At 41.6% G+C, this 11,848-nt stretch overlaps 1 protein-coding gene across 11 annotated transcripts in view; it reads right to left on the bottom strand.

The window, feature by feature from the left end:
* The window catches only part of Sfi1 (SFI1 centrin binding protein), an 80,609-nt gene that overhangs the window by 44,424 nt on the left and 24,337 nt on the right, over positions 1–11,848 (bottom strand). For 10 of the 11 annotated variants that reach the window (XM_033762326.1, XM_033762323.1, XM_010603833.3 and 7 more), the window contains 2 exons: positions 4,754–4,864; positions 2,568–2,662 (listed from right to left, as the gene is read on the bottom strand). In XM_033762326.1, the coding sequence (XP_033618217.1) occupies positions 2,568–2,662; positions 4,754–4,864 (206 nt within the window). The remainder of the gene's footprint in view (positions 1–2,567; positions 2,663–4,753; positions 4,865–11,848) is intronic. The other variant, XM_033762332.1, reaches the window with a different exon arrangement.

Below are 11,848 nucleotides of genomic sequence, written 5' to 3'. Positions count from 1 at the left end.
AGAGAGAGAGAGAGAGAGAGAGAGAGGGAGAGAAGCTAACTGTAACAAATACAGGGAAAGCTGCACTGACTTGCAGTCCTTTCAGAAAAATGCAGAGATAGATCTTGGAGAAGCCCAGGGATTTAGCTCAGTGGTTCCACCACCCGCCTCACAAGCACAAGGTCCTGACTTCAATCCCCAGTACCAAAAAACCAAAACAAACAGATAGATCTTGGCGAGAAACCCTTTAAATACTGTATGTGAAAGGATTCATACTGGCAAGAACCACGTGTATGTACACAATGTGGGAAGGCTTTCACCACACACGTGGATTCTCAAAGACATGAACAAACTAGTGGTTATTAGCATACACTAAAGAAGTTACACTGGGGACAAACCCTGTGTATGTAAGCAGTGTGGTAATGCTTTCAGTAGACATGGCGATACTCGAACTCATTGGGGAGAAACTGTCTGTATGCAACATGGGACAGCTTTCAGCACACACGGTAATTGTAGAATACATGAAAAACCTCATACTGAGGAGAATCCCTATAGTGCATACATGTGCAATGTGGGAGAGCGTTCAGCACATATAATGTTTGTCAAAGGCACGAATAAAGTCACAATAGGGAGAAACTATGTATGTAAGTAAGTAATGTGGAAAAGATTTCAATAGACATGGTAGCTGTTGAATACCTGAAAGAAATCACACCGGGGAGAAACCCTATGTGTGTAAGCAACGTTGGAAAGGTTTCACCAACAGGTCAAAGAAGAAACCATTACGCTAGGAGAAATCAGTAAAAGCTATACTAGGAAGCTGACATTTAAAATGGGCCTCAGCACTCAGGAGGCTGAGGCAGTAGGATCGCTGTGAGTTTGAGACCAGCTTGAGCTACATAGTGAGTTCCAGGTCATTCTCAACTACATTGTGAGACCCTGTCTCAACACCCCCCACCCCGCCAAAAAAGAAGCTGAGCATGGTGGTGCACACCTGTAATCCCAGCACTCAGGAGGCTGAGGCAGGAGGATCACTATGAGTTCGAGACCAGCCAGGGCTACATTGTGAGTTCCAGGGCATCCTCAAATACAGAGAGACCCTGTCTCAAAAAAATCAAAAAAATAAAAATAAAGATAAATAAAATAAAATGGGCCTGTGGGCTGGGGATTTAGCTCAGTGGTGCCACCAACTGCTTTGCAAGTGCATGGTCCTGAGTTTGATCCTTGTTAAAAAAAAAAAAAAAAAAAAATTGGGCCTGAATATTCACATAAATCTTTCAAATCAGTAATCATTATGGTCTGCAACATGCACTAATAAAATTTAAAAATAATTAAGAGCTGGGCATGGTGGCACATGCCTGTAATCCTAGCACTTAGGAGGCTGAGGCAGGAGGATCACAAGTTCAAGGCCATCCTGGGTTACACTGTGAGTTCAAGCCCAGCCTGGAATGCAGAGCCAGACCCTGTCTCAAACATTAAAGAATAAAAATAAAATGGGCCTGAAGGAGGATAGCAGGGGCAAAGAAGGAAAGATAAGGCAGTACACATCCATTGCGGCCAGGGTTTAGGGTGTAGGGCAGAATAGGTGAAGACTTTGTTTGCGGTATCAAAGAGTCTTGATTTTTTTTTTTTTTTTTTGGTACCACGGATTGAACTCAGGACCTTGCACTTGTGAGGCAGGCGGTGGAACCACTGAGCTAAATTCCCGGCCCAAAGAGTCTTGATTTTATTCTACAGGTAAAGAGCCAAATAAACTTTTATGCAAAGGAGTGACATGAATCAACCTATATCTTGTAGCACAATGAGAAGAGGGAGACAAGGGGATGACTGAAGAGGCACATACAACACTGTGAGCAGAAGGGTGAGGGTTACTCTCAGGTAGTGGCAAAGAAAAGAGGATGACAAGTGATGCCTCCCAGGGCTGCCCTATGAAAAGTAGAGCATCCATAATCTGAGGCCTGAGAAACAGACAAGCCACTCCTAAGCAAGCTTTCTCACTTTGGACAAGGAGGAGGAAGAGCAGGTCTACACGGTTAAGGGAGGGGATAAGATGTATTTGTGGCACTGACTGTCTTAGGTGCCTGCTGGACCTGCACATGGAATGCAAGCTGTATGATTATTTTGAAACTCCAGGCCCTCTTCCCTTGGACTCGCGACTTGGATTTCTGGACTCAGCGCATGAAGAAACTAGACAATGACCTAAGTGAAGCTGCCCACAGCATTACCAGGGGCAAAGCAGAATAGAAATGAACGTGGTGGCTCTGCTCCAGTCCCCTTGCAACTTGGCACATAGCAGCTGGACAGACAGCACCCCCGTGCCACAGGAGAGACAAAACGGGCCGTTCACATCAATTCGGGTTAAATGAGCCTTAAATGCCAAAACCACGCTCTTTGGAGAGAACCACAGGGGTCTCATCACATGGGAGTCTCTGCCTGAGTATCACACATTCTGAAAACATGCAAGGGAATCAGACATATCTTCTCTTGGCCCTAGGGTTATCCTTTCTCACACACGATGTGTGTGTCCGTCACAAGAGCGTCTGTCGAAGTCCTCTGGGCATTTTATTTAGATGTGTGCTTCCTTTTCTCACCATGATCCTCCGCTTTCATACGCTTGTTCCTCATCTCCTGACGCCAGTGCACACAGGCCTTCCAACTTTGGAACACCACATTGTACAAGTAGTACCTGAGCAGCCAAAAAAGCAAATGCATTTCTTTAAGAAAGCTCAACAAAACGACTCCTAATCCAACGTACCTAGTTTGTTCTTTACTCTCAAGAAACTACTTCCACTTTCAGTGTCCACAAAGCCCTAACTTAGGGAGACTAGACTTAGGGTGTCTTCATCACCCGAGTCATCCAAGCTATGTAAAACATTTCTCCTTTGCAACGAAAGGTGGCCAGTAGTACCTTTTCCTTTTTCTTCTCCTTGGTACAGATATCATATACTTTAAGACCTTTATCCCTCTGTATCTTTAGTATCCCAATGCCTAAGACTCCATTTCATATCCGATCAGATTAGAACTATTCACTGTGCCTATTTTTAACCTAAAATAACCATAAATCACTACTCCTGCCCCAAAGAATCTAAAGTGACTATAATAAATACCATCATACAGACAAAATATATATTTGGTTTGGGTTTTTTTTCGATGGGGGGGTATGGTACCAGGAACTGAACTCAGGACCTTGCACTTACGAGGCAGGCATGGTGCCACTGAGCTCAAACCCCAGCCCTGCTAGTTTTATTTTTTAAAAGATCTAACCTGTAATCCCAATACTTAAGAGATGTTGAGGCAGGAGGACCATGGGGCACAGCCTGGGCAACTTAGTGACTTAAGCAAGACACTATCTCAAAATAAAACATTTAAAAAATGGCTGGAGATGTAGATCAGTACAAAGACCTTGGGGTTAAATCCCTAGTACCTCCCTCTCTAAAATCTAAAACATTCTGAGGGCCGGAGATTTAGCTCAGCAGTTCGGTGGCCTGCCTTGCAAGCACAAGGACCTGAGTTCAATCCCCGGCACCAAAAAAAAAAAGCAAACAAATAAAATCTAAAACATTCTGGAGTGTGGACGCCTGCCTCACAAGCACAAGGTCCCCAGTTTGATTGCTGGTACCAAAAATAAAAAAAAAATCTAATATGTATTTGATATAATTCCCAATTTCTTTTGTTTTGCTTTTTTTTGGTAACCAGGATGGAACTCGGGTCCTTGAGCTTTCAAGGCAGGTGGCGGCACCACCGAGCTAAATCCCTGGCCCTTGTTTTGCTTTTTGACACAGGGTCTCACTATGTAGTTCAGGTTGGCCTTGAACTTACTATGGAGCCCAGGCTGGCCTCGACTCAGTAGTCCTCCTGCCTCAGCCTCCTGAGTGCTGGGATTATAGGTGTGTGCCATCATGCCCAGCTAACTGCCAATTTTTTATCTCTCTTCCATCCCTTGGATGTGAATGTCGAGGATTAAGAGTTCATTTGTTACCCGAGTTCAATCCCTGCTACCAAAAAAAAAAAGAGTTCATTTGTTCTCCAGGTACAGTGGCGCACGCCTGCGATCCCAGCACTTGGGAGGCTGAGGCAGGAGGATCGCTGCGAGTTTGAGACCAGCCTGGGCTACATAGTGAGTTCCAGGTTAGTCTCAACTACATAGTGAGACCCTGTCTCAAAAAACAAAAAAAAAAAAGAGAGAGAGTTCATTTGCTCTTGTCTTCTTTCAAATGAACACAAGCCTTAATTACTCTACCACTCGGCTAAATTCCCAACCCCTCTCTTTTTTAATGTTCCATACTAGGCATATATTTTCTCCCCAAAATCAATATAAATTAGAACTTGGCCTTTTAAAAATAAGTGTGGTGGTGCACACCTGCAATCCCAACCCTGAGGAGGCTGAGGCAGGAGGATCGCTGTGAGTCTGAGGCCAGCCTCTGCTACACAGTGAGTTCAAGACCAGCCAAAACTACACAGGGAGATGGTCTCAAAAAAAAAAAACAGTACATTCTCAGAATTAGAAATTATACAGAAGTGAGAATCAGTGAGAAAAACCCTATTCCAATCATTAGCGTGACTAACACATAACCCTTCTCTGAATTAAAGAGGGCTGTGCGTGCATTCCTGGGTTTAGGACTTTGAATGCGCCTACTCGAAAAAGAATTAGGAAAAAACCAGGAAGTGATACAAAACACTGCTTCTTCTGAGCAGAAATACATGAAACACTAACGTGAGAATGTGTGAAACCCGTAACCGAAAATGTGCAAAACCGAAGCGATGTGAGCGACCTGACCTGTGGTGACAGTCGGCTCGAACACGGAGTTTCCATTCTCGGTGAGAAACCCACCACTCTTCTCTCCACCGCTCAAAGACCTTCCGCAGTATTTTCTGCTCGTAGTAAAACCTAAAGTAATAAATGAAACAGTGAGATGCGATGGAGTCGGAGCTGATGTCTATTTCCAAATCAGTTTCACACTGTCCTTGTTTGTCAAAGAAAATGCACACCAGGGCCGGGGATTTAGCGCAGTGGTGTCGCCACCTACCTCACAAGCACAAGGTCCCAAGTTCAATACCCAGTACCAAAAAATGAAAGAAAGAAAGAAAGAAAGAAAAGAAAGAAAAGAAAGAAAAGAAAGAAAAGAAAGAAAGAAAAGAAAGAAAGAGAGAAAGAAAGAAAGGGAGAAAGAAAGAGAGAAAGAAAGAGAAAGAAAGAGAAAGAAAGAGAAAGAAAGAAAGAAAGAAAGAAAGAAAGAAAGAAAGAAAGAAAGAAAGAAAATAAACACCAAAATATGTTAAAAAGACGTTATTTAACTTTTTTCAGGTCAAAAATTGAGAAATACTTAGCCAGAGGTGTGGCCTATGTGTACAACCTCAACATTCTGGCAAGCGAAGGCAGGAGAGTCCCAAACTCGACTTCGGCCTAGGCAATTCTGGTGACTTCCCAAGACCCTGCCTTACAATTTTACAAAGTTTAAAAGGGTTGGGGATGCAGCTCAGTGAAGAGGCCCTGGGTTCAATCCCCAGTACTGCAAAACAAGCAAACAAACGAACAAACAAAAAACTCGGAATTACTTAAAAAATGAAACTGAAAAAATTTAGGCTATAGTTTACCAATTAAAGGTACCATCTTACTTTCCAAGTACCACAATTGAACTAAGAATTTTTAAATTCATCAAGCTAAAAAATACTTTTTTTTTTTAAGTTTTTTTTGAGACAAGTTCTCATTATTAGTTCAGGCTGGCCTCGAACTTGCAACAATCCTCCTGCCTCAGCCTCCCGAGTGCAGGGATTATAGGCACACACCACCATCCCCAGCAAAAATACTTTTATTATTAAAACATGGTAGCTATTTCTCATTTCTGAAATAGGAGATTAAAGTTATAAACAAACAACTGCCAAGAACACAGATACTACTTTAAAATCCCACCAGAGGGGCTGGGATTTAGCTCAATGGTTCTGCCACCTGCCTCGCAAGTGCAAGGACCTGAGTTCGATCCCCGGTACCAAAATAAATAAATAAATAAAATAAAATAAAATCCCACCAGAGGAATTATAACAGCAGCAAAAATCAGAGGTAAGAGAAAATTAAAAAAAGGGTTATAAGGAAGAAAACAGTAGAGCAGTAACAGTGTTGATACTAAGAAAGCACTCGCAAGGTGACCGGCAACTCAAGAATACTGACCAAGGCATGCTGGTACATACCTGTAATCCCAGCACTCAGGAGGCTGAGGCAAGAAGATCACTATGAGTTCAAGGCCAGCTTGGGCTACATAGGGCCACTATGAACTACATTCAAGGCCAACTACATAGCAAGACCCTCCCCACATCCCCACCCCGCCGAAAAGAATACTGGTCCTGTCAATTAGTTCTAATTTCTTCTCCTAGTTCTGCAGGTTACGCCCACTTAGTTTTAAAAGATAGTTTTCATAGGGCCAGGGATTTAGCTCAGTGGTGCCACTGCCTGTCTCATAAGCTCAAGGTCCTGAGTTCAATCCCTAGTACCAAAAAAAAAAAAAAATTATGAATAATAGTGAGATTAATTTCCTTATGAGTAGCTCTGTAAGCTCTTTTTTTGGGGGGGCGATCGAACTCGGGACCTTGCACTTGTGAGACAGGCTTGGCACCACTGAGCTAAATCCCCAGCCCGCTATTGTGCATAATTTTTTAAAAAAGAAAGCAAAACTTCACAAATGCCCATCAAAGGATGTAAATTCAAAGTAATTCAATCAATGCCCTGCCAAGTGTTTATGAATGAAGTAAACCAAGGCTACTGAAATAGATGCCCCAGAAAGGCTGCCAGGTAAAAAAGTAAAATAAAATTAGTGCATAGTATATAAAATGTACTACATTTTAATTAATGTTTATGCATTAATACTGCCATAGCTCAGCAGCCATTTGTTAGATTACAGGAGACTTGTAATGTTTGAAAAGATTTTAATAACAGATTTGTTTCTAATTTTTTATACATGCATATATTTAATAATGAAACAATTCATTAACATCAAAAATTAGAAGAATTGAGCTGGGGATTTAGCTCAGCGGTTCAGTAGCTTGACTTGCAAGTGCAAGGACCCGAGTTCAATCCCCGGTACCAAAAAAAAAAAAATAAAAAAAAAAAAAAAAAAAAAAAAAAGAAGACTTCAGAGACCTCAGTGCTGTGGAAGAGAAGCAGACGTTAAGCAAAAACCAACTGTGTTTATAATTTTTTTTTTCTGGTATCAGGGATCAAACTCAGGTCCTTGTGCTTGCGAGGCAGGCAGCAGAACTACTGAGCTAAATCCCTGGCCCTGTGTTTATAATTTTTAAAAGAAAAGAATTGTGAACCAGGGTTTTAGTTCAGTGGTACTGTGCCTGCCTCACAAGCGCAAGGTCCTGAGTTCAATCCTAAAAAAAAAAAAAAAAAAAAAAAAAAAAATCATGTGCAGATGGTAACATGAATAAATCCACCTGACACCTTCTACTCTCTAAATTTCACTAAAATAACAGCTAATAAATTATAAAAAGCATACACCCACAAAGACAGACAATAAGAGAAATGATGATAGACGTTATATCAACAATGTTTAAGTGATGAAAACAGGTAGGTGATGGGCAACTGAAATAGGAGAAGGCAGAGAACTCAGTGTTCTGTAGAAAGTCAAAAAAAACAACCACCTGGTGGCACAAATCCCAGAATGTGGTGGGATGTGAGACACAGGAACGGGGCCGTCCTGGGTGGAGATAAAGACACAGAACTGCATCATCAGAAGTGGTTAGGGCCCCGATTTCTACATTCACCCAGATAGGAAAGGAAGAGGTTAAACTGTCATTATTTGGGGACTACACGATACTCCACCAAGACGACCCAAAAAACTCAGCCAAAAGACTTCTAGACTTAATTGACAGATTCAGTAGAGTAGCTGGATACAAGGTCAACACTCAAAAATCAATAGCCTTCTTGTACATAAATAACAGACTGAGAAATTAGGGAAACCATTCCTTTCACAACAGCATCCAAAAATATGAAATATCTAGGAGTCAATCTAACAACGGAAGCAAAAGACCTCTACATTGGTAACTACAGCATCCCTGGCTCCTCGGGAGGAAGAACCAATACAGTGAAAATGGCCATACTTCCCCAACCGCTATACAGACTCAGTGCAATCCCAAAAGTGATTTTGAAATCACAAAAGTGTATTTCACAGAATTGGAGAAGACAATCCAAAAATTCATTTGGAACCACAAGTGACCTAGAATAGTAAAAGCAATTCTAGGCAACAGGGACATGACGGGGGGTATCAAAATCCTCGACTTGAAGTTATACTAAAAAGCCACTGTGATAAAAACAGCAAGATAATGGCAAAGAAACAGACCTGGGGATCAATGGAACAGATTAGAAGAGTCAGAAACAACTCCAGACACACTCAGCCATCTCGTCTCTGACAAAGGAGGCAACCATCCCCACTGGAGGAAAGACAGCCTCTTTAACAAATGGTGCTGAAAAAACTGGATTTCAACCTGCCAAAGATTAAAAGTAGACCTCTATCTTTCACCACGCACGAAACTAAAATAGAAGTGGGTTAAAGATCTAAATATTAAAACAAACACTAGTACATTTTGAGGATATACTTCTAAGTGAAATAAATAAGGCACACACGTGCAAATACCAAATAGTTTCTCTGGTGTGAAAAATTAAAATAGTACTCAAGATCCTAATGGGACAATTGTTGTCAGGACCTATGATCTGCCGCCTCGGGCGTCACGACCTCCTAAGCTTCCAGTGGAAAATCACCAGTGGGCAGCGTGGGGCCCACGGCTGGGCAGAGGGGAGGGAGGGGACATGGGGAAAAAATGAGAACCAAGAGCTGGCATGTAAAGGTACAAGATCCCAGTAATGAATGTAGCTGTACTGTCTACCTAGAATGTACCAATAAATTCAATTTAAAAAAAATAAAATAAAAATAAAACAAACACTAAACTTTCTGGAACACAGGCTAGGTAGAACTCTCGAAGACTCTGGCATAGGAAAAGACTTTATGAACAAAACCTCAGTAGCACAGAAAGCACAAAGAATCAACAACTGGGACCTCATTAAAAAGCTGCACTGCAAGAGAAACCACTAACCAAACTAAGAGACAACCTACAATGTGGGGAAAAAATTTAAATCAGCTGTTCCTCAGACAAAGGACTACTTTCTAGAATACATAAAGAACCTAAAAGAGTCAGACCCCCCCAAATATAAAGACCCAATTCAAAAATGTGCGTCTGAAATGAACAGACATTTCTCAAAGAAGTAAAAGCAAATAAATATATGAAAAAATGTTCAACATCATTGGTCATTTGAGAGATGCACATGAAAACAACACTGATTGTACCTCACCCCAGAAAGAACGGCTGCTATCAAGAAAACAACCAATAACAAATGCTGGCGGGGTTGTCGGGAGAAAGGAACCCTTCTCCATTGGTGGTGGGAGTACAGACTGGTACGACCACTATGGAAATCAATATGGAGATAACTCAAAAAACTAGGATTAGAGGTCCCATCTGACCCAACTATTCCTGCACTGGGTATCTTCCTCAAAGAATTAAAAGAATTGTACCACAGTGATACATGCGTGCCCATCTTTATAGAGGCACAGTTTGCAATAGCTAAAATTTGCTTTTGTTTTGTTTTTTTGGTACCGGCGATTGAACTTGGGTCCTTGTGCTTGCGAGGCAGGCGGCGGAACCACTGAGTTACATCTCTGGTCCCTAAACTGTTTTTTATTTTGTTTTGTTTTGTTTGCAATAGCTAAAATTTGGAAACAGCCCAATTGCTCATCAACTGGAGACTGGACCAAAAAAATGTGTTTTTTAAAAAAATAAAATGGAGTACTACTTAGCCATAAAGAATAACAAACTAGAGACATTTATAACTAAATGGATGCACAATGAGGCCATACTCAAGTGAAATGAACAGGACACACACGTGTAAATACCAAATCATTTCTGGTGTGAAAAACTAAAGGAGGAAATAAGGATCAAATTGTGTAACTGATAATGTGCAACAGGAAAAAGGTCTAAAGGGACAGGGGAGGTGGGAGGGGTAAGGGAAAGGAAAGAAGGGAAAAGAAAAAATAGGAAAAAAATGGAAACAAAGTCTTTGCAAATAGGGAAGGGTGGAAAGGGTGAAAGGAGGGCAGGGGTCTGGGGGAAAAATGAGAACCAAGACCTGTCATGTAAAGGAACAAGATGCCAATGATGAACGTAAGTGTACTGTATTCCTAAAATGTACCGATAAACTTAACGGAAAATAAAAATGAACAAAAAAGGGATGAGGCGCTCCTCCCCAACAAAAAAACAACAAAAAATACCACACTGTGTCTCTGATGTGAGAAACTGACAGTAGAAATAAGGACCAAAGTGTACAATAGATTTTAGGGAACGGGAAGAAAATGTTCCAATGGGAAGAGAACAATGGACGGGAAGAGCAAAGGGAAGGGAAAAGGAAAAAACGCAAAAACAGAAGAAAAAGAAGAAAGAAATGTTGCAATGATAAGAAGACAAAACGCACCAGAGGACCCGAAAGAGGGCCGGGGACTTAGCTCAGTGGTTCTGCCACCTGCCTTGCAAGTGTAAGGAGCCGAGTTCGATCCCCAATACCAAAAGAAACAAAAACAAAAACAAGAATAAATAAGTGGGTAAATCTATAGGAACACTGTACAAAATAAAAATAATGTTTTGCAGATTCAAGAAAAATTGGGGGGAGCAGACACTGGGGATGGAACTTCGGACCTGGCACTTGCAAAGCAGGCAGCGGAACCACTGAGCAAATCCCGGGCCCATTAAAAAATTTTCTTTTCCTAAAAGGACAACGGTTTATCAAATTTCTTTTCTATGAAATAGCAATGTTATATTTGTAGTTACAGCTATATATTATTCTTTTAGTCCAGTGCGTAAAAGAATATATAACTTCTCAGCTCCAGAGTAAAAAAAAATAAAACAAGACTTTCAAAAATGGCAAATTAGACAATCTCGATCAACAACTCTCCCAGCAAATAAGCAGGACCGAAAAAAAAACTTTTTGTTTTCTTCTGTGCTGGGGATTGAACCCAAGGTCTCACACACGGATACCATGTACTCTAGCACTGAACTACACTTCCTCCTCCTAAAAATTTACCTGAGGCACTGGGAGTTAGCCAGGCACTGAGCACTGGGCCAAAGCCCAGGAGGAGACAGCAAAGCAAGAAGGAAGGAATGACTAAGACCTGTAAGCTGGAACGCACTGTGGTCACTGTAGCAGGTCACTGCAGACACACAAAGATGGATAGAGAGGCTAGGAGTGGTGACACATCCTTGTAATCCCAGCACTCTGCAAGGCTGAGGCAAGAAGATCGCTATTTCAAGCCTAGCCTGGACAACTTAGCCACTCAGTGAGTCCTAGTCTCAAAAAATAAAAATAGTTTGGGGATACAGCTCAATGCAAAGGCCCTGGGGTCAATTCCCAGTACTTAAAAAAAAAGTGGGGACTAAAGAACAGCACAACGCCTCACAAAGCATACAAAATAAAGACTTTAGGGGACTATAGTTCACGGCAGCAGTAGAGCTCTTGACTATCAAGTGTAAGGCACTGGATTCAACATCTAGAAGCACAAAAAATTTTTCCTAAAACCAACAAGAATTATGAAAAAGGAACAGTGCAGAAGAGAAGGTAAGGAGAAAGGGACGACTTTCCCATGACATTTTAGTTTCTCAGTGGCTGCCAATTCTCCCTCTAAAACACACCCTGATGTGCCCCACTGCCTCCTGCTTAGTGCACCCCACTCCTGCAACTCCCTCCTCTACAAAGGGCCTCAAAGCAACGGGAACCAAAAAATGCAGCCATAGCTGGCGGCGGTCTATACAAAGTATAAGTAGAAACATAAATGCG

The sequence above is a fragment of the Fukomys damarensis genome, unplaced genomic scaffold (assembly GCF_012274545.1).
Source record: "Fukomys damarensis isolate Sample0158 unplaced genomic scaffold, DMR_v1.0_HiC HiC_scaffold_12, whole genome shotgun sequence".
Taxonomy (NCBI): Eukaryota; Metazoa; Chordata; class Mammalia; order Rodentia; family Bathyergidae; genus Fukomys; species Fukomys damarensis.
Note: the sequence above shows the minus strand (reverse complement) of the source record. Positions and strands in the feature narration are given on the sequence as shown.